The sequence below is a fragment of the Salmo salar genome, chromosome 29 (assembly GCF_965601325.2).
Source record: "Salmo salar chromosome 29, fSalSal1, whole genome shotgun sequence".
Lineage (NCBI taxonomy): Eukaryota > Metazoa > Chordata > Actinopteri > Salmoniformes > Salmonidae > Salmo > Salmo salar.
The window spans coordinates 2,708,254-2,730,818 of record NC_138319.1 but is presented as its reverse complement, the minus strand read 5'-3'; the positions used below and the strand labels follow the sequence as shown (position 1 = coordinate 2,730,818).

At 47.3% G+C, this 22,565-nt stretch overlaps 1 protein-coding gene across 6 annotated transcripts in view; it reads left to right on the top strand.

The window, feature by feature from the left end:
* The window catches only part of LOC106590027 (neuropilin-1a), a 126,811-nt gene that overhangs the window by 58,368 nt on the left and 45,878 nt on the right, over nt 1–22,565 (top strand). For all 6 annotated transcript variants that reach the window (XM_014180515.3, XM_014180517.3, XM_014180516.3 and 3 more), the window contains 2 exons: nt 3,682–3,837; nt 7,654–7,820. In XM_014180515.3, the coding sequence (XP_014035990.1) occupies nt 3,682–3,837; nt 7,654–7,820 (323 nt within the window). The remainder of the gene's footprint in view (nt 1–3,681; nt 3,838–7,653; nt 7,821–22,565) is intronic.

The window sequence follows — 22,565 nt, the reverse complement described above, 5'->3', positions numbered from 1 at the left end:
AATTAAGGAAGACATCCTCTTCTGCAGACCACTGGAAACCAGAACAACATGAGAGGATATTTTTTAAGTACTGGACAGCTTTGTGATATCAAATGGGCTTCGGTGGTCAAGATGTGTTGGTATTGTACTGATGGCGCAAAAGCCATGACAGGGAGACAGTGGAGTGGTGAGCAGTTGCTCCCGACACCACTTGAGTGCACTGCAGTGTCCACCGAGAGGCTCTTGCTGCCAAGGGAATGCCTGACAGCTTGAAAGACGTTTTGGACACTACAGTGAAAATGGTTAACTTTGTTAAAGCAAGGCCCCTGAACTCTTGTGTATTTTCTTCATTATGCAATGATATGGGCAGCGACCATGTAACACTTTAACAACATACTGGTTATCGTGCTGGTTATCAAGGGGCAAAGTATTGACACGTTTCTTTGAAATGAGAGACGAGCTTAAGTTTTCTTTACTGACCATAATTTTCACTTGTCTGACAGCTTGCATGATGACAAGTTTCTCACACGACTGCCTATCTGGGTGATGTTTTTTCTTGCCTGAATGATCTGAATCTTGGATTACAGGGACTCTCCACAACTATATTCAATGTGCGGGACAAAACTGAGGATATGATTAAGAAGTTGGAGCTCTTTTCTGTCTGCATTAACAAGGACAACACACAGGTCTTTCCATCATTGTATGATTTTTTTGGTGTGCAAATGAACTCAAGCTTACAGACAATGTTAAATGTGATATAGCGAAACACATGAGTGAGCTATGTGCGCAATTAAGCAGGTACTGTCCCGAAACGGATGACACAAATAACTGGATTCGTTATCCCTTTCATGCCCTGCCTCCAGTCTACCGATATTTGAACAAGAGAGCCTCATCGATATTGCAACAAGCGGTTCTGTGAAATTGAATTTAATCAGAAGCCACTGCCAGATTTCTAGATTGGGCTGCGCTCAGAGTATCCTGCCTTGGCAAATCGCGCTGTTAAGACACTGATGTCCTTTGCAACCATGTACCTATGTGAGAGTGGATTCTCGGCCCTCACTAGCATGAAAACTAAATACAGGCACGGACTGTGTGTGGAAAATGATTTAAGATTGAGACTCCCTCCAATACAACCCAACATTGCAGAGTTATGTGCATCCTTTCAAGCACACCCTTCTCATTAACCTTTGGTGAGTTATTCACCATTTTTGATGAACAAATAAGGTTTTATATGTAAGATGGCTAAATAAAGAGCAAAATTATTGATTATTATTATATTATTATTTGTGCCCTGGTCCTATAAGAGCTCTTTGTCACTTCCCATGAGCCAGGTTGTGACAAAATCTCACACTCATTCTTATGTTTAATAAATGTATCGTATAGTGTGTGTATGGCAGGCTTACAATGATGGCAACAAAAAACAAAATTTGAGAGTACGCTGATCCTGGTGCTAGAGGGGGTACGCAGCTGGAGGTTGAATGTTTGAAGGGGTATGGGACTATAAAAAGTTTGGGAAACACTGTTCTAGAGGTTAAACTGGCTTGTAACAGTGTCAGACTTGGCTCAGGTATTTCATATAAAAGTGTTGCAAGGTTTTCCATGTAGGTGGGAAGTTTATCATTTCTCTTAAACGAACAGTGTTGATTAAACAAGCTGTGAAGACCTTGAGGGCACAGTCTTTCACATTATTATCACCTTTATTTTCATCACTCGTGAAATGCATTCAGAAAACTGACATCTGTGATCAACAATGGAGACTTTTACCATGAGACTAATTCTCTTAGGAACACAAGTTTATTCTGTGTATGAAATTCTGAAACTTTTACTTTTCAACACTCTCAGACTAAGGGTTCATATTACAGTCTAAGAGCATATAATGTTTCCATTGAAAACAAAGAAAAGAAATAGCCACCAACAGCAATGTCTCCTCTATTATCTTTGGGGGGTCTAGAAAATAACAAAATAACACTCTTCTCACATCCAGAGTAATTGGGAGTGTGAGAGAGCGGACCTGGAACATGGGAAGGTCATGGGGGAGACAGGGAAGACATAGAGGGGAGGCTGGGGTGTGTCAGGCCCTGTCTGATGAGGGCTGGGCACAGTACCTGTGGTTCCTTTTGGATCGATAGTGCATTAGCACGGAAGGCTGGAGGTACGCTCACCACAGGGGGCGATGAGGGGGTGAGACAGGGTGAGGTGAGGATGAGGACTCCCATGTAGCGCCTGGGGAGTCGCGCCTTCTTCCCTACCTTTCTCCTTCTCCCTCCTTCGCTCCCTCCTCCCTTTCTCCCCCATCTCAGGCAGACTGAGATGGGCAGAGAGTGTGGCTGTGGCAACCTCCCCCTCTTCTCTCCTTCCCTTCCTCTCTCTTCCCCCTCCCTCCATCTACCCTCCTCTCGCCTCCCCCAGGACCATAGTAGAGACCTGCAGAGACACAGAGTTCACAGCAGAGCCGTTGAGTCATGCAGAAACTCTAGGAGATGGCTAACCCTAACCCTCCTGTGTTATGATGCTGAATCTGAGCCATCAGCCCCACACCCTAGCTAACCCCTCTCTCCCTTTCATCTGTGTTTCTGGTTGTAAGGCCAGGCTGTAAGAGGCATGTCAAAGTGAGGGGATGTGAGAGGTTTAGAGGGCAGCAGGCTGTCACTTGCCACTGATCACAGGCTTACTAATCATAGATAAGCACCAGGCCTCCAGACCTGCTTAACATCTAGACAGAGGAACACACACACAAGCAGGCAGACACACACACACACACACACACACTCATAGACACAATATGGCGTCAGCTCCTGGGTTCACTTTTATTGCCCTCTTTTCTTTTGACATTCCCTTGTATTTCCCCTTATCTCTGGTTGTTTGGTCTTAGTGGCCAGATCATACCCAGCTCCACACTAAACCATCACATAAAAAAAGGCCAAGGAATTTATGACTGGTGTAAAACAGACAGAAGCCTCGACTGCCTTGTCTTAAGCAGGAGTCCCTTCTTCTTCTTCTTCATCTCTCTACGTGTTTTGTGGACATGAGAGTGAGTTTTACCTTCATGAGGGTTGCTCATGAGGGGGTTGTGTTTACTCTGTATGAACAACAGAAAGGAAAACGCTGCCCACTTTAATATTATTATTTAACTAGGCAAATCAGTTAAGAACAAATTCTTATTTACAATGACGGCCTACCCCCCCAAGCAAAACCCTCCCCTAACCCAATTGTTCGCCGCCCAATGGGACTCCCGATCACGGACAGTTGTGACACAGCCTGGGAACGAACCAGGGTCTGCAGTGATGCCTCTAGCAATGCAATGCAGTGCCTTAGACCGTTACGCAACTTGGGAGGCCAAAAACACTGCAGCTCATGCTCCCAGTATGCAGCGTTTTCCTTTCTGTTTTCCATGAGTTTGCCTACAACTCCAGCACCTGCGGAAAGTACCTGGATGTGCATATGTTCTTCAGCTTTTGTACTGTGTATGAACACCCATGTGACAGATCTACAGCAAGCAAATACTGACTTAACTCTTAACTCTACACACACTCCCATCTTCAGTTATTACCTTGGTAACTGATGATCTTTCTCTCTTGCCACCCCTCTCTCTCTCTTTCGTTCGCTCACTCTCCTTCCCTCTCTTACTTCCCACCGCCCTCTCTGTTCCTCTCCTCTCTCTATCTACCGCTCCATCTGTTTCTCTCCCTCCCCCCTCTGCAGTTGGTCCGTACATTGGGCGGTACTGTGGTCAGAACACCCCGGGTCGTATCATCTCCTACACGGGCATCTTGGCACTGACAATCAACACCGATAGTGCCATCGCCAAGGAGGGCTTCTCTGCCAACTTCACTGTGTTGGAGCGGACTGTGCCAGAGGGTGAGTGTTGTTTATCATTGATTGGCAAACTGGACCAGAGAAACAATCTAGAGGGAATTCATGCTACTGAGCCAAACCTGCAGTGTTGAATCTTAATTTGACGTGAATTGTCACAGCTAAATAATCCTGCAGCAAAAGGATTTAAATGTTTAGTCCATAGTGTTGCTTGATCAGCGTTTGGGCTATTAGCTTGCCAAAATTAGGCTATGTGAAAAATGCAATACTGTTAATATAACCATTTGTTAGTGTAGGTTTTCAGTGAATTTATGTAAATCATGAAAATTCTCAGCAACAAAAGAGTGATCAAATTAATTAAGATCCTACATCTGTAGCTAAACCAAAGCTGGATTTAGCTTGCCTGGTTATGCATCCACCACATTTGCTGGAACCATACTGAAAGAGACAATGTGAAAATAACATATTCGAACAAGCAGAGTTTGGTTCAGGTCAATACAATAGGGTGAAATGGTACCACACATGCCTTCATACACACAAGGGGTGGTCCCTGTCTCACTGCTATACACATTTACTTTAATGTGGCACTAAAGGGAGTTATTAAATCAACAGCTCCCGGTCTTTTCATTAAGTGGACGTGTTACAAGGCACGCGCAATCTCCCCCAGTTTATGAGGCCTGACTTTAACACAGCAGTGGTAGAGACACTGTGGGGCAGACAGTGTCCCAGCCACTAACACAGCATGATCATCATCCTAGGGCCTGGCCCCCATGACCACAATTTTAGAAATGCTCCGACTAAACATTTAATTTGCGAAACACAACCACCTTGAAGACAGTAAATCTTTCCACAGGCTCACCCAGTCAACCCCTCCCCTCCACCGCACCCTGTCCCTGTCGGGTTATTATGGCGATAGCTGGTGTTAAATAAAACACTAATCATTCCAGATCACGCACAGAACGAGCAGTATGGCTGGTGGCATTGTCATGCTGGAGGGTCATGTCAGGATGAGACTGCAGGAAGGGTACCACATGAGGGAGGAGGATGTCTTCCCTGTAATGCACAGTGTTGAGATTGCCTGCAATGACAACAAGCTCAGTCCGATGATGCTGTGACACACCGTCCCAGACCACCTCCAAATCGATCCCACTCCAGAGTACAGGCTTCGGTGTAACGCTGATTCCTTCGACGATAAACGCGAATCTGACCATCACCCCGGTGAGACAAAACCGCGACTCGTCAGTGAAGAGCACTTTTTGCCAGTCCTTTCTGATCCAGTGAAGGTGTGTTTGTGCCCATAGGCGGCGTTGTTGCCGGTGATGTCTGGTGAGGACCTGCCTTACAACAGGCCTACATGCCCTCAGTCCAGCCTCTCTCAGCCTATTGCGGACAGTCTGAGCACTGATGGAGGGATTGTGCGTTCCTGGTGTAACTCGGGCAGTTGTTGTTGCAATTCTGTACCTGTCCTGCAGCTGTGATGTTCGGATATACTGATCCTGTGCAGGTCTGCCACTGCGAGGACGATCAGCTGTCCGTCCTGTCTCCCTGGCCACATCTGCAGTCCTCATGCCTCCTGGCAGCATGCCTAAGGCACGTTCACATAGATGAGCAGGGACCCTGGGCATCTTTCTTTTAGTGTTTTTCAAAGTCAGTAGAAAGGCCTCTTTAGTGTCCTAAGTTTTTCATAACTGTGACCTTAATTGCCTACCGTCTGTAAGCTGTTAGTGTCTTAACGACCGTTCCACAGGTGCATGTTGATTAATTGTTTATGAATCATTGACCAAGCAGGGGAAACATATTTAAACCCTTTACAACAAAGATCTGTAAAGTTATTTGGATTTTTACGAATTATCTTTGAAAGACAGGGTCCTGAAAAAGGGATGTTTCTTTTTTTTTACTGAGTTTACACTTCAGTTGAGAGGGGGTGATGTAGGGGTGATAAGGTGTTGCTTTGATGGGAATAAAGCAGGCTTGCCTTCTCTCTTCTCTCCCTGTATAACAGGGCGAGACACAGATGCAGACACGGGAGGCGGATGGTTTGAGTCTCTGATATTTATTATAAACAAGGGGCAGGCAAGAGATCATAAACCAGGTCAGAGTCCAGAGCTACAGAGTGGCAGGCAGGCTCGAGGTCAGGGCAGGCTGAATGGTCAGGCAGGCGGGCTCAGTGTCAGGGCAGGCAAAGATCAAGGCAGGCAAAAAGCAGGAGGACTAGAAAAACAGAGATTAGGAAAAAGCAGGAGCACGGAAAAACACACTGGTTGACTTGACAAAACAAGACGAACTGGCAACAGACAAACAGAGAACACAGGTATAAATACACAGGAGTTAATTGTAAAGATGGGTGACAACTGGAGGGGGGTGGAGACAAGCACAAAGACAGGTGAAACAGATCAGGGTGTGACACCTTGACAGCCCTGCTAAGGTGTCCCACTTGGCACCCTATTCTCTTTATAGTACTTTTGAGAAGGGTCCATAGGGCACTGGTCAAAAGTAATGCACTATAAAGGAATAGGGTGCCATTTAGAGCATATCCCTACTATCTTCCTGATCACCCTCCGTCACATTTCATAGAGTGTGCTGCTTGAAACGCAGGCTAATAGTTGATAGCAACACACATGAGGCCATCTACACATCAGGCTGTGAACTAGAGACTCTTTGTTTACAATCAGAGGGAATATACATTAAATAATCTGGGTTTGGTTGATGTTTATGGAGATACTCAGATTCCTCCTTCCAGAGTTTGCGATGAAGAATAAGAAGTAGAAGTGGTATTTAAGAAAGGAGAAGATGAGAGTGAAGCTGTTGTCCCTTTTTTACATCTCTCTCTCTCTCTCTCTCTCTCTCTCTTCTCTCTCTCTCTCTCTTCTCTCTCTCTCTCCTGTAGTGTGTACAGTATAGGGTGTGCAGCAGTCAGGGACTGTCTATGAGCTAACACAGATGGTCTCTCCATCTGCTTGAAGCCTTTCAGACCTGAGTCTCTGGGACGCTGCACAGCGCTGGTATACACAATGTGCCTGCCTGAATGTGTGTGTGTGCTTGTGCGCCTGCCTTCGTGTGTGTGTGTGTGTGACAGGGTGGGTGACTAGAGACAGCAGGGTCAACCGGTGCCAGGGTCTGACCCCTGAGGTCATAGGGTCAGCGTCCAGACACCCCTGCTACACATAGGGCTCTGGGGAATGATGTAGTATGGAGAGAAGAGGAGCTCACCTCTTGACCTTGCCGGTAGTCGTACACTTACACACATTCACTCAGACACTCACACACACACTCACTCACTCAGGCTGACCCTGGCCGACTGCACCATGTCAACACAAACAAGGAGATACCCTCTATCCTGGGTGGTACAGGGCATTCTGGGAGAATTTACGACCCAGAACACTGACACTAAATCTGCCTTAAAATCCTGCAGGACAAAAATATTAGGATATTTGCACCATGTGCGAAACATAAACTGCCTACAGGGAGCTTTGATGGAGGAATGAACCAGCACCAGCTCCAATGAAAAACTACTGGCTCCACTTTAATGCACAATAGTGAACTTAGCCCTACACTGAATGTTTTATGAATAAAGCTTTATGTCTTGATGTAGCACCACAGTTCCACTGTGCTTGCCGTCCATTAAAGCCTATGTGTGTGGTGGGCAAGAGAGAGGGAGAGGAAGTGGGGATCTTCTGAGGCGGCGCTGATGTGGCATTTTATTCCTGCCACCAGAGTGCCAGCCCGGACCCTGCCAGTGAGTTTCCCTATCCTCAGGGAGCAGCTTTGTTTTGGGAGTTGATGTGTACTCTGGCCTGGATGGTGCTTTCAGCTAAAAATGTAGACTAAAGTGTCTCAACAATCTCTCTCTCTCTTTCTCAGATTTTGACTGTACAGACCCGTTAGGTATGGAATCGGGGGAGATAGCATCAGAGCAGATCATAGCTTCTTCTCAGTACAACCCCGGCTGGTCCCCTGAGCGAGCCAGACTCAACTACTACGAGAACGCATGGACACCAGGAGAGGACAACAATAAGGAGTGGATACAGGTATGGTCTGCACCGTAACCTCAAAGCAATATATTATATATGCCATTTCGCAGATGCTTTTATCCCAAGAGACATATTGTACATCAATGAGTGCATACATATTGGTATGGATGGCCCCAGCAGGATTCAAACCCACAATCTTAAAGTTGCTAGCGCCATGCCCTACCAATTGAACCACATGGGACTACCATGGATCCCCAACATGTCACAGACTGTCACAGAGATGGCTAATGAGAAGAATGTGTGTGTTTATGGCAAAAAAAGGCCATATACCTTATGAGCAATACTGTGAGCAATACTTCTCCAAAGTCAATTTACCCAAAGCTGTTTGGAGACAAAACAACAACAGGCTTTTTGACTGTGTTATTGAAGCTGAATCATCAAAATGGCACCTTATTCGTTACTTTTGAACATTTCCTACATAAAGCTCTGGTCAAATGTTGTGCATTACGTAGGGAATAGGTTAATAAGTAGTGGCGTGGGCCCTGGTCAGAGTTAGTGTACAATAGACAATAGGGTCTAAAGTAGTGCACCACATAGGGAATAGGTGCCATTTCAGACTCACAGTCTGATTCAGAGTGGTGACTACAGTAGAGGTGACTCCTTCCTACTTTCTAGTTCCTGGTCCAATTCCAGGAGTCTGTCTGCTGACTGTGTCCTCTGTGGACACCCCTGTGGCATGCTGGGTAAATCCTTTAAGGTGATCCAGAAATCTGACTACTTTCTGCTTCCTGTCTGATGGAACTCCAGGCTAGCTGTGGATTCCAGACACTCCACAAAGCTCTCTCTCTCTCTCTCTCTCTCTCTCTCTCTCTCTCTCTCTCTCTCTCTCTCTCTCTCTCTCTCTCTCTCTCTCTCTCTCTCTCTCTCTCTCTCTCTCTCTCTCTCTCTCTCTCTCTCTCTCTCTCTCTCTCTCTCTCTCTCTCTCCCTCTCTCTCTCTCTCCCTCTCCCTCCTACCTGATAATCGCTGGCATCCTGTCATCCGCTGTGGTGACTGCCCCAGGGGACATATCCACCACATCCACTCACACATACATAACTTTATCATTTGGTATTGCTATACTGTAGCCTAGAGTATGCATTTTAGAATATCTGGCATTATCATTCACAGAAAGGGATCTTTATATGAAAAGACTGGAGCTCTGAATTTCTGAGTCTCTGATCCCAAGGGCATGACTATGTCACATACACTGGAACCTGTTATTGTGTTGACATGACAACCCCACTTGACCCAACCATACACTAATACCTATACACAGTTCTGAGCATGTTTGATTTAGTAACCTAAAAGCCTCCAGGCCATGTAAATGCTCAGACTTATTTTTCCATATTTTAGTTTTTTTATTAGGCCTACAATCCATCCCCACGTCGCTTAAAAGTTAAAAGTTTGGCCAGACCATACGTATATAATCCTTGGGGGCCTTATAATAGATTCGACCTGCAGCCAAATATTTACATGAGGAGGTCCATAAGCAAGGTTTTCCTTATTGCTATGAAAATATTGTCCTAAGGGCCCCTGTTGCTCCTTGCAGACTAATTGAGTCAGTGGCAGGGGAGTGTGTATTTGTGTGTGTGTGTTTTGCATACGTGTGTGTGTGTGTGTGTGTGTGTACGCGTGTGTGTGTGTGTGTGTGTGTGTGTGTGTGTGTGTGTGTGTGTGTGTGTGTGTGTGTGTGTGTGTGTGTGTGTGGGCCTGGCGGGGGCCCATTCTACTGGAGAGGAACCCATGTTGGTGTGTCCCAAATAGCAGCCTATTCCCTATAAAGTAGTCTAAAGTAGTGCATTATATAGGGAATAGGTTGCAATTTGGGACGCAAGCACACAATGCCCTCCCGTCCCGTCCCAGACTATTTCCTCAAGCAGTTCCTGTATAGGAGATGGGACAGACAATTGTGTAATACTGGTAGCCTCTCAGAGGGGAAATTCCACACTTAAGCCCTAAGATGCAGTAGGAGGTCAATGGGACAGAGAGGAGGTTACTGATCGACAGAACACACGTTCATACTGTAAACAGGCATGTATACATTGTCATAGGTCTTATCATGTCTGGAATAACCTGTGAGTTTGACCAGAGAGTTAAGTTCGGAACAGCGTTCACGTATTATGACAATATTTTGTGATGTTTTTGTTTGTTTTGCTCTTTGGCAAGGGTTTTTTCGAGCTGTTCGTGCACACACAAAAAATTATTGAGGCAAGCCGAAGTTCGAGAGCCAAAGTCTATGCACCTTCATCGGTCATTGGTCAACAGTAGGGATTCTTCAATTAAGTGTTTGTTGTCATTCAACGAGAGATTTTTCCACTTGCAAGATACTGCACCAAACATCTTAGTTAGCAAAAACATCAAAATGAATGACAGATATCTTGAGTTATCTGACCATTTTGAGAAAGTGTATACTGTCTACGACATCTCAAGATGGACAAACAGTGCTATTGCTGCTATTTCTCATTTTTCAAGCAACCTTCTTTTAAGGGAGTATGCGAACACACTCGATCAAGAAGCAATAATAACTTGTAAATGGAAGGATAAGTAGTTTATAAGACATACTGTAGATACTATGGTCTTTTCCTTTTCCAGTGACGCTAGATGCAGTATAATGTGTCCCAAGAGACTTTAATTCTGTGTAAATCTGTTTAGAATGCCTCTTTTTGCTAATGAGGACTTATTTAAAAACCTCTTAAGGATCCGCCCCTTTTTTTAAAATTTTCGCCATAAATGACATACCCAAATCTAACTGTCTGGAGCTCAGGACCTGAAGCAAGGATATGCATATTCTTGATACCATTTGAAAGGAAACACTTTGTGGAAATGTGAAATGAATGTAGGAGAATTTAAACACATTAAATCTAGTAAAAGATAATACAAAGAAAACAACATCCGTTTTTTTTGTATTGTTTTTGTACCATCATCTTTTAAATGCAAGAGAAAGGCTTTAATGTGTTATTCCAGCCCAGGCACAATATAGATTTTGGCCACTAGATGGCAGCAGTGTATGTGCAAAGTGCTAGACTGATCCAATGAACCATTGCATTTCTGTTCAAAATGTTGTATCAAGACTACCCAAATGTGCCAAATTGGTTTATTAATACATTTTCAAATTCATAACTGTGCACACACATCAAACAATAGCGTGGTATAACTTCACTGTAATAGCTACTGTAAATTGGACAGTGCAGTTATTATTTATTAAGCTTTCTGCGAATATCAGATATGTCTATGTCCTGGGAAATGTTCTTGTTTCTTACAACCTCATGCTAATCACATTAGTCTACGTTAGCTCAACCGTCCCTCGGGGGACCCACAGATCCTGTAGAGGTTATTAAAACTAGCCCTTTAAAACCAAGTGGGCTGTTCTGTTCTGCTCTGTTCTGTTCTGCACTGCTTAACAGTTGCCACTTCATATACTACTCCCAATAATCAAGTAGACTTCATAGACTTTCTCTCCTAACTCTGCTAGTCATTTTAGATTGTAATTAAACTCTAAATGGTCTCTCTCACGCTGTGCTGATGCCAGAGCAGTAGAACAACGATTTTGGAACAGTTCAGAATGCTCAATATAGTATTGATTAGTCTGAGGTTTTCTTATTTATTTATGTCATTTTATTTAGCATTAAAATACAAACTGGATAAAAAGGGGATATGCTCTGTTGGGCGCTCCTATTCCCTCCTCAGCCAATCAAATGACAGATAAGTCAAAGCCTGGCACATCTGTTTCTAGGGTAACAAAGAGTGAATTCTGTGGTTGGTATAGTGTGTAATTTATAATTTCATGAAATCGTTGCTGCTTCACTTATGCCCTCAATGCACTCATGAAGAGAGAGAAGTTTAATTATAACAAGTGTTATTAAAAGACTGTAATTCTTCATTTCATTAAGCCTGTCGGGGGAAGGGAGGGAGCAGCAGGAGCAACAACAATCTCTCCCCATCATTAATGGCAGGCACCCTCACAGCAGCACGGCACAAATCATCATCTCACACGCCTGTTAGATGTATGTAATCAATTCATTATTTATTTCATTCATTATCTGAATGCAATTTTCAGCAGACGTTATATTAGCTATTCATGATGGGGGTGGGGTTTCACGGGTGTCACGACTTCCACCGAAGTCGGTTCCTCTCCTTGTTCAGGCGGCGTTCGGCAGTCGACGTCACCGGTCTTCTAGCCATCGCCGATCCACCTTTCATTTTCCATTTATTTTGTCTTGTTTTCCCACACACCTGGTTTGCATTTCCCTCATTACTTGTCGTGTATTTAACCCTTTGTTCCCCCCCATGTCTGTGTGTGAAATTGTTTGTTGTAAGTGCTTGTGCACATTTTCACGGTGCGTGACGGGTTTTGTACCCGTATTTTGTATTTCTGGATGCCATTGGTTTTGATAATTAAACTGCTCCGGTTATTACCCAGTTCTGCTCTCCTGCGTCTGACTTCCCTGCCACCAGTTACGCACCCCTTACAGAATTTCACACCCACAATATGGTGTCAGCAGGAGCAGGTGACCCTAGTATAGGAGTCGAGGAGCGCATCCAGGAGCACGCGGCGATGCTCCACCACCTCGGCGTCGCCATGGACCGCGTTGTCCAAACCATGGACCACTGGGAGAGACAGAGAGTTCCTCCAGTGCCTCCACCAGCACCACCAGGGTCTCCACTACTTGCCCCCCCTTCACCCGGTCCTAGTGGGATTCGTCTCGCCCTTCCCCGAGAGTACGATGGGACGGCTGCACGCTGCCAGTGTTTCCTGTTGCAGCTGGATCTCTACCTGGCAACCGTCCACCCGGCTCCTTTGGGCCGTGAGAAGGTGTCCGCCCTCGTCTCGTGCCTCTCGGGGAAACCCCTGGAGTGGGCCAACGCCGTGTGGGGAGAAGGAGATGCGGCGTTGGACCATTTCGAGGATTTCACCCGCCGCTCAACCCTCGGGTGGGTGGTCAAAGACTGCCCGGAAGCGGTGGGTGAAATCCTCGAAATGGTCCTCGACCACTCGCCCGAGGGTAGAGCGGCGGGTAAACAGCTTTTCCATCTGAGGTAGGGGACGAGGAGCACCCAGGAGTTTGCAATGGACTTTCGGACCCTGGCCGCTGGCGCGGGATGGAAAGACAGGGCCCTGATCGACCACTATCGCTGCAGTTTGCGCAAGGACATCCGTCGAGAGTTGGCCTGCAGGGACACCACCCTCACCTTCGACCAGCTGGTGGACCTGTCCATTCGGCTGGATAACCTGCTGGCTACCCACAGACGTCCAGAGCGGGGTCTGTCAGTTCCATCCCCCAGCAGCACCGTTCCAATGCCCATGGAGCTGGGAGGTGCTGCGCTCAGGGAGACTGGAGGATTTTCCGTCTCGTGCACCATCTGTGGCCGCAGAGGTCACACTGCCGGTCAGTGCCGGGTTGGTCCCTCTGGGGGTCGAGGCAGCAGGCAGGGCACTGTGGCGTCACCCCAGGTGAGAAGGCACCATTCTCACCCAGAGCCTTCTGTTGCACTCATGTTTTTGTTTGTTACTTTTCCTGAGTTTTCCCCGCATTCCCAGCATAAGGAGCTCGTCGATTCAGGTGCGGCTGGGAATTTTATAGACAAATCATTTGCCCATAGTTTATGGATTCCCATCATTCCAGTGGCTATGCCCTTCCCAGTTCACGCCTTAGACAGTTGACCATTAGGGTCAGGGTTGATTAGGGAGACCACCACTCCTCTGGGCATGGTGACGCAGGGGGGTCACAAGGAGAGAATCAGTCTCTTCCTTATTGACACTCCTGTGTTTCCCGTGGTGGTAGGCCTACCCTGGTTAGCTTATCATGACCCCACTGTTTCATGGCAACAGAGGGCTTTCACGGGGTGATCGCGAGAGTGCTTGGGGAGGTGTTTAGGGGTTTCCGTTGGTGCTACTACGGTGGAAAGTCCAGACCAGGCCTCCACCGTGCGCATTCCCCCCGAATATGCCGATTTGGCTCTCGCCTTCTCCAAAAAGAAGGCGACTCAATTACCACCCCACGGGGGATTGTGTGATAAATCTCCTGGTAGACGCCGCACTTCCCCGGAGTCACGTGTATCCCCTGTCACAGGCGGAGACATATGTCTCCGAATCCCCGCGTCAGGGGTACATTCAGTCCTCCACTTCACCCGCCTCGTCGAGTTTATTTTTTTGTGAAGAAGAAGGAGGGAGGTCTGCAGCCCATGTATTGACTATCGAGGTCTAAATCAAATCACGGTGAGGTACAGGTACCTGCTACCTCTCATCGCCACGGCGATTGAGTCAATGCACGGGGCGCGCTTCTTCACTAAACTGGATCTCAGGAGCGCTTATGTAACAGTGTAGGTTCCGTCCCTCTCTTCGCCCCAACCCGGGCTCGAACCAGGGACCCTTGCACACATCAACAACTGACACCCCACGAAGCATCGTAACCCATCGCGCCACAAAAGCCGCGGCCCTTGCAACGCAAGGGGCAACCCTACTTCAATTCTCAGAGCGAGTGACGTCACCGATTGAAACGCTATTAGCGCGCACCACCGCTAACTAACTAGCCATTTCACATCGGTTACACTTACAACCTGGTGCGTATCCGGGAGGGAGACGAGTGGAAAACGGCGTTCAGTACTACCTCAGGGCATTATGAGTACCTCGTCATGCCGTACGGGTTGAATGCTCCATCAGTCTTCCAAGCCTTTGTAGACAAGATTTTCAGGGACCTGCATGGGCAGGGTGTAGTGGTGTATATTGATGACATTCTGATATACTCCGCTACACGCGCCGAGCATGTGTCCCTGGTACGCAGGGTGCTTGGTTGACTGATGGAGCATGACCTGTACATCAAAGCTGAGAAATGCCTGTTCTTCCAACAGTCCGTCTCCTTCCTAGGGTACCACATTTCCACCTCAGGGGTGGAGATGAAGAGTGACCGCATTTCAGCCGTTTGTGATTGGCCGACTCCCACCACAGTAAAGGAGGTGCAGCGGTTTCTAGGGTTTGCCAATTACTACCGGAGGTTTATCCGGGGTTTTGGTCAGGTAGCGGCTCCCATTACCTCACTGCTGAAGGGGGGACCGGTACGTTTGCAGTGGTCAGCTGAGGCGGACAGGGCTTTTGGTCACCTGAGGGCTCTGTTTACCTCGGCTCCCGTGCTGGCCCATCCGGATCCCTCTTTGGCATTCATAGTGGAGGTGGATGCATCCGAGGCTGGGATAGGAGCCGTACTCTCTCAGCGCTCGGGTACGCCAACGAAGCTCCGCCCCTGTGCTTTCTTCTCGAGGAAGCTCAGCCCGGCAGAGCGAAACTATGACGTGGGGGACCGAGAGCTGTTGGCTGTCATCAAGGCTTTGAAGGCGTGGAGACATTGGCTTGAGAGGGCTAAACACACTTTTCTCATCTGGACTGACCACCGCAATCTGGAGTACATCCGGGCGGCGAGGAGACTGAACCCTCGCCAGGCAAGGTGGGCCATGTTTTTCACCCGTTTTGTTTTCACCCTCTCTTACAGACCAGGTTCCCAGAACGTGAAGGCAGACGCACTTTCCCGGCTGTATGACACAGAGGAGCGGCCCATGGATCCCACCCCCATACTCCCGGCTTCCTGCCTGGTGGCGCCGATAGTGTGGGAGCTGGACGCAGACATTGAGCAGGCGTTGCGTGCAGAGCCCGCTCCCCTCCAGTGTCCCGCTGGGCGTCTGTACGTTCCGTCTACTGTCCATGACCGGCTGATCTATTGGGCCCACACGTCCAGGCATCGGTCGGACGGTGAGCTGTCTGAGTGGGAAGTACTGGTGGCCCACTTTGGCTAAGGACGTGAGGGTTTATGTTTCCTCCTGCTCGAAGTGCACCCAGTGTAAGGCACCTGCCCAGAGGTAAGCTACACCCCTTACCCGTTCCACAACAGCCATGGTCGCACCTGTCGATCGATTTCCTGACCGATCTCCCCCATCACAGGGGAACACCACGATCCTGGTTGTTGTGGATCGTTACTCTAAGTCCTGCTGTCTCCTTCCTCTGCCCGGTCTCCCTACGGCCCTACAGACTGCGGAGGCCTTGTTATGCACGTCTTCCGGCACTACGGGGTACCTGAGGATATAGTGTCTGATCGGGGTCCCCAGGTCACGTCGAGGGTCTGGAGGGTATTCATGGAACGTTTGGGGGTCTCGATCAGCCTTACCTCGGGTTTCCACCTCAAGAGTAACGGGCAGGTGGAGAGAGTTAACCAGGATGTGGGTAGGTTTCTGAGGTCTTACTGCCAGGACCGGCCGGGGTTAACTCGTGCCCTGGGCAGAGATGGCCCAGAACTCGCTCCGCCACTCCTCCAGTAACCTCTCCCCCTTCCAGTGCGTACTAGGGTACCAGCCGGTTCTGGCGCCTAGGCATCAGAGTCAGATCGAGGCTCCTGCGGTGGACAACTGGTTCAGGCACGCGGAGGAGACATGGGACGAACACCGGGGGTCCGGGTCTGGTTCTCGACCCGAAACCTGCTCCTCCACCTGCCCTGCCGGAAGCTGGGGCCGCAGTTTGTGGGGGCATGTAAAGTCCTGAGGAGACTGAACGAGGTTAGTTACAGGTTACAACTTCCCCCCTGTTACCGAGTATTAACCTGTTAGGGCTAGGGGGCAGTATTGACACGGCCGGATAAAAAACGTACCCGATTTAATCTGGTTACTAATCCTGCCCAGTAACTAGAATATGCATATAATTATTGGCTTTGGATAGAACACACCCTAAAGTTTCTAAAACTGTTTGAATGGTGTCTGTGAGTATAACAGAACTCAAATGGCAGGCCAAAACCTGAGAAGATTCCATGCAGGAAGTAGCCTGTCTGACAAGTTGTGTTTCATCTGGGCTCTTTTTATTGAAGACTGAGGATCTTTGCTCTAATGTGACACTTCCTACGGCTCCCATAGGCTCTCAGAGCCCGGGAAAAAGCTGAACGATATCGAGGCAGCCTCTGGCTGAAAGACATTATCGCTTTTGGCAAGTGGCCGATCAGAGTACTATGGGCTTAGGCGCGTGCCCGAGTCGACCGAATGCTTTATTTTCTTTTGTCTGTTTACCTAAACGCAGATTCCCGGTCGGAATATTATCGCTTTTTTATGAGAAAAATGGCATAAAAATTTATTTTAAACAGCGGTTGACATGCTTCGAAGTACGGTAATGGAATATTTAGAATTTTTTTGTCACGAATTGCGCCATGCTCGTCACCCTTATTTACCCTTTCGGATAGTGTCTTGAACGCACGAACAAAACTCCGCTGTTTGGATATAACTATGGATTATTTTGAACCAAACCAACATTTGTTATTGAAGTAGAAGTCCTGGGAGTGCATTCTGACGAAGAACACCAAAGGTAATAACATTTTTCTTATAGTAAAGCTGACTTTGGTGAGTGCTAAACTTGCTGGGTGTCTAAATAGCTAGCCCTGTGATGCCGGGCTATCTACTGAGAATATTGCAAAATGTGCTTTCACCGAAAAGCTATTTTAAAATCGGACATATCGAGTGCATAGAGGAGTTCTGTATCTATAATTCTTAAAATAATTGTTATGCTTTTTGTGAACGTTTATCGTGAGTAATTTTGTAAATTCACCGGCAGTGTTCGGTGGGAATGCTAGTCACATGCTAGTCACATGCTAATGTAAAAAGCTGGTTTTTGATATAAATATGAACTTGATTGAACAAAACATGCATGTATTGTATAACATAATGTCCTAGGGTTGTCATCTGATGAAGATCATCAAAGGTTAGTGCTGCATTTAGCTGTGGTTTGGGTTTATGCTAGCTTGAAAAATGGGTGTCTGATTATTTCTGGCTGGGTACTCTGCTGACATAATCTAATGTTTTGCTTTCGTTGTAAAGCCTTTTTGAAATCGGACAGTGTGGTTAGATTAACGAGAGTCTTGTCTTTAAAATGGTGTAAAATAGTCATATGTTTGAAAAATAGACGTTTTTGCATTTTTGAGGTTTTTGAATAACGCGCCACGGGATTACACTGGCTGTTACGTAGGTGGGACGATTTGGTGCCACCTACCCTAGAGAGGTTAACCTCTCGTTCCATGTGTCTCTCCTCAGGCCGGTGGTAGTTGGCCCACTCAAGGAGTCTGAGGTACGGGAGGTTCCTCCGGCCCTCTCTGGACATCGAGGGGGCCCCGGCGTATTCCGTCCGCTCCATACGGGATTCGAGGCGTCGGGCGAAGGGCCTTCAGTACCTCGTGGAGTGGGAGGGGTACGGTCCGGAGGAGAGATGCTGGGTTCCGGTGGAGGACGCGTTGGACCCTTCAATGCTGCGGGAGTTCCACCGTCTCCGTCCGGATCACCCTGCACCTCGACCTCTGGGTCGTCCCCGAGGCCAGTGTCGGCGCGCTGCTGGAGCCGCGCGTCAGGGGGGGTACTGTCACGACTTCCGCCAAAGTCAGTTCCTCTCCTTATTCGGGCGGCGTTCGGTGGTCGACGTCACCGGTCTTCTAGCCATCGCCGATCCACCTTTAATTTTCCATTTGTTTTGTCTTGTTTTCCCACACACCTGGTTTGCATTTCCCTCATTACTTGTCGTGTATTTAACCCTCTCTTTCCCCCATGTCTGTGTGTGAAATTGTTTGTTGTAAGTACTTTTGACTGGTGCGCGACGGGTTTTGTACCCATATTTTGTACTTCTGGATGCCGTTGGTTTTGATAATTAAACTGCTCTGGTTATTACCCAGTTCTGTTCTCCTGCGTCTGACTTCCCTGCCACCAGTTACGCACCCCTTACAACGGGTTGATATCTCTGGCATATTTCTGCCTATTGTATATTCAGATAAAATATATCTACGATATCTAACGTTGGTTTGTCATCCATTTTAATGTTGCCTCTCTCAATCTATTGAGATAAGGAGCAGGGCAATATCCTGGAGATTCTCATTCTAGTAATAGAGCTTGCAGTCCTAAAAAAGTGAAATGAGTTACCTTTGGTTCGTTCAGCCATTCCTATGGGGGAAATTAATAGGGAAAGAATGGGGTTCAGAGATAAATGCCAAAAATAAGGTCTGAGGTTAACACAGACTTAGGATCTCTTATATGTTTTGTTCTATAACATCTATCAGTTAACATGACCTTCATGAATTATGAAGCCTTTATGTGCTTTATGTGCTTGTTTTGATTACAGAAATGCTTCAAAATTCACAAAAAGGACGTTAGCTGATGAAGATTATCTCATAGAACAAAATGTATAAGATCTCCTAAACCTGTATTTACCAGTGTTTGGTAACTTTGTCATTTTGTCTTTGATTGACATGCTTCAGCTACATTTCAGATTTTTTTTTTTTTTAAATTTTCGGCATTTATCCAAAAACAATCACCCCCAAAAATATGTTTCCCCATAGGCTTTGGCAAACAGCCATGGCGGAGTTAGTGCCGCCAAAAAGATGCCATTACTATTGCTCTCTATAAGGCTAGTGTGTGTGTGTGTGTAGATAGAAGGACAGACATGCATCCTTTGAGCGTTCTTACGTTGACAAGGAAATAAGAGAATTATCCTCATATTCCCTATTCCCTATTCCCTTGCCATGTCAGACACATCAATAGGAGATATAGTGACTGCCTACCTCTGTGAATTCTCCATCTCTTTGAAGTCTCAGTCCCAGAAGGGGAATAGCAGCAGCAAGTTGCTGTGATGATGATTGAACACTGTGTGGACCAACTCCTGATCGCCCTTTAGCCAAATAGTATATTTATGGATTAGGCCTGGTTCCAATAGGAAGACCTGAATGGTGCGTGACATAGTAGGATGAAATACCTGCATCTGTACAACACATTTGGCCCTCTGACTGAGGGAGGATAGCTATATTTTTGGAGGAGGACAGTCTCCGGCCTGAAAACAAAGTGTCCTCTGGGACCCTCAGAGAGGAGTGAAGATTCCCCTGGGACACTGTCAACACACACACCCATACAGTGGTCGACAGATGTCTAAATTTGCTTTCAGTTATCCGTGGTCAGTGGGATAAAGGGCTAAAATGTCTAGCACTCTCTCTGTTTGCATCCCAAATGGGACGCTGTTCCCTACAGAGTGCACCAGAGCCCATAGGGGTCTGGCCGACAGTAGTTCACTTTATAGGGAATAGAGTTTCATTTGGAACGCAGTCTCTCTCTCTCCATTGTCTTTGACAATGAGAGCCCTTCAAGCTGCTACTGTCTATCCTCAGTACCAGGGGGCCTGTCCTGTTGTCATGCCAAGAGATGAATAATTAGAATATTGTTTGTAAGTAACATCAGCTTCTCTCTGTTGATTAAGTCTGAGAGGGTGGAGGGAGGGGGCATGGGATTTGGCTGCCCTGTGAGATATACTGTACAGTACAGTATCTAGGCCTAGACTACAGGGCTGATACAGGATTGATCAATTTTGTCTGATACATATGGAAAGTAGGTGTGAATACGGAGGGTACGGGGTAACAAAAGATGAACAGCAGTGGGGCTAATGACTCTAGAGATGAGGAACAGGCCGATGAAATGGGGGGAAAGTTTACGGAACTCCACCCGGAGGGGCAGGTCCCAGGTGTAGAGCCATACCCTCTGCCCGAGCCGATAGCGTGGACAGGGGTCCGGTGGCGTTCCACTTGTCGCCTATACCTGGAAGTGGTCTTCAACAGAGCGGCACGGGCTCTCTTCCAGGTACGGCGGATGAACATTTGGGCAGAGTGGTTGCTGACTTCCTCCTCTTGCTCAGGAAAGAGCAGCTGAAATCCCAAGGAACGCTCGAAGGGCGAGAGACCCGTAGCAGAGCAAGGAGGGGTGTTGGGGGCGTACTCAACCATACCAGTTGCTGACTCCAGGTGGTAGGGTTGGCGGAGACTAGGCAGCGAAGAGGCGTCTCTAAGTCCTGGTTGGCTCGCTCCGACTGGCTGTTTGACTGGGGATGGAATCTGGAGGACAGGCTGGCCGACGATCCAATGAGCATGCAGAACACCTTCCAGAACTGGAATGAGAACTGCGGACCCTGGTCGGAGACTATGTCCACTGGGAGTCCGTGGAGCTGGAAGACGTGCTGCACCATAAGTTGGGCCGTCTCCTTGGCTGAGGGTAGTTTGGGGAGAGGAATGAAGTGGGCGGCTTTGGAAAACCGATCGACCACAGTCAGGTTGGCAATGTTGCCCTCAGATGGGGGGAGACCCGTGACGAAATCCAGGGATATATGGGACCAGGGACGGTGAGGGACAGGCAGTGGTTGGAGAAGACCAGCCGGAGCTTGCCGAGGAGTTTTGTTCTGTGCACAAACCGTGCTGGCGGCGACAACCGCGGCAACATCCGGAACCCTAGTAGGCCACCGAAAGTGTTGTCGCACAAAGGCCAGGGTCCAACGAGAACCCGGGTGACAGGCAAGCCTGGAGGAATGGGCCCACTCCAGGACCATGGAGCGGACAGTCAGGCACAAATACCACCTCGAAGCCCGAGACATAGGGTTCGACTGGAACCGCTGCGCCTCCCGGACCTGTTTCTCTATAACCCAGCTGAGTGCCGTCGCCAGGCACGAGGTGGGGAGGATGTCTCGGGCTCCGAGGTGGTAACCGTGGGGTTATAGCGGCGAGACAGGGCATCCGGCTTGACGTTCTTGGACCCCGGCCGGTAAGAGAGGGAAAAGTTGAACCGGGTAAACAGCAGGGCCCATCTCGCTTGCCTGGAGTTGAGGCGCTTGGCGGTGCGGAGATACTCCAGGTTTTTGTGGTTGGTCCACACAATGAACGGATGTCCCGCCCATTCTAGTCAGTGCCTCCATTCCTCCAACGCCATCTTCACCGCGAGAAGCTCCCGATTCCCCACATCGTAATTCCTCTCCGTGGCATTGAGGTGGTGGGAGAAGAAGGCGCAGGGATGCAGCTTAACCTCTATGGGCTAGGTGGGACGCTAGCGTGCCACCCGTGGTGCACTCCATCAACAGCAGGTGCATTTCAAGAGCGGCAAATTTGAATCCAAATAAATGTCAAAATTCAAATTTTTCAAACATACAACTATTTTACACCCTTTGAAAGATAAACATCTCCTTAATCTAACCACGTTTTACGATTTCAAAAAGATTTTACGGCGAAAGCATAAATTTAGAGTATGTTAGGACAGTACATTTACAAGAGTTGTGTGTAATGTTTTGTCAATTCAAAGACAGGGTCACCAAAACCATAAAACCAGCTAAAATGATGCACTAACCTTTTACAATCTCCATCAGATGACACTCCTAGGACATTATGTTAGACAATGCATGCATTTTTAGTTCTATCAAGTTCATATTTATATCCAAAAACAGCGTTTTACTATGGCATTGATGTTGAGGAAATCGTTTCCCTCCAATAACCGGCAGTCAAGTCAGCGTCACAAATTAAATAATTAAAATTAGAAAACATTGGTAAAATATTATATTGTCATTTAAAGAATTATAGATTTACATCTCTTGAACGCAATCAACTTGCCAGATTTAAAAATAACCTTACTGGGAAATCACACTTTGCAATAATCTGAGCACTGCGCCCAGAAAAATACGCGTTGCGATACAGACTAGACGTCATGTTGGGGAGATCTAAAATCGAAAATACTATGTAAATAATCCATTACCTTTGATTCTCTTCATCAGATGTCACTTCCAGGTATCACAGGTCCATAACGAATGTAGTTTTGTTCAAAAAAGCTCATCATTTATGTCCAAAAATCTCCGTCTTGTTAGCACATGATCTAAGCCAGCCGGACTTCTCGTCATGAACGAGGGGAAAAAATATATTTACGTTCGTTCAAACATGTCAAACGTTGTATAGCATAAATC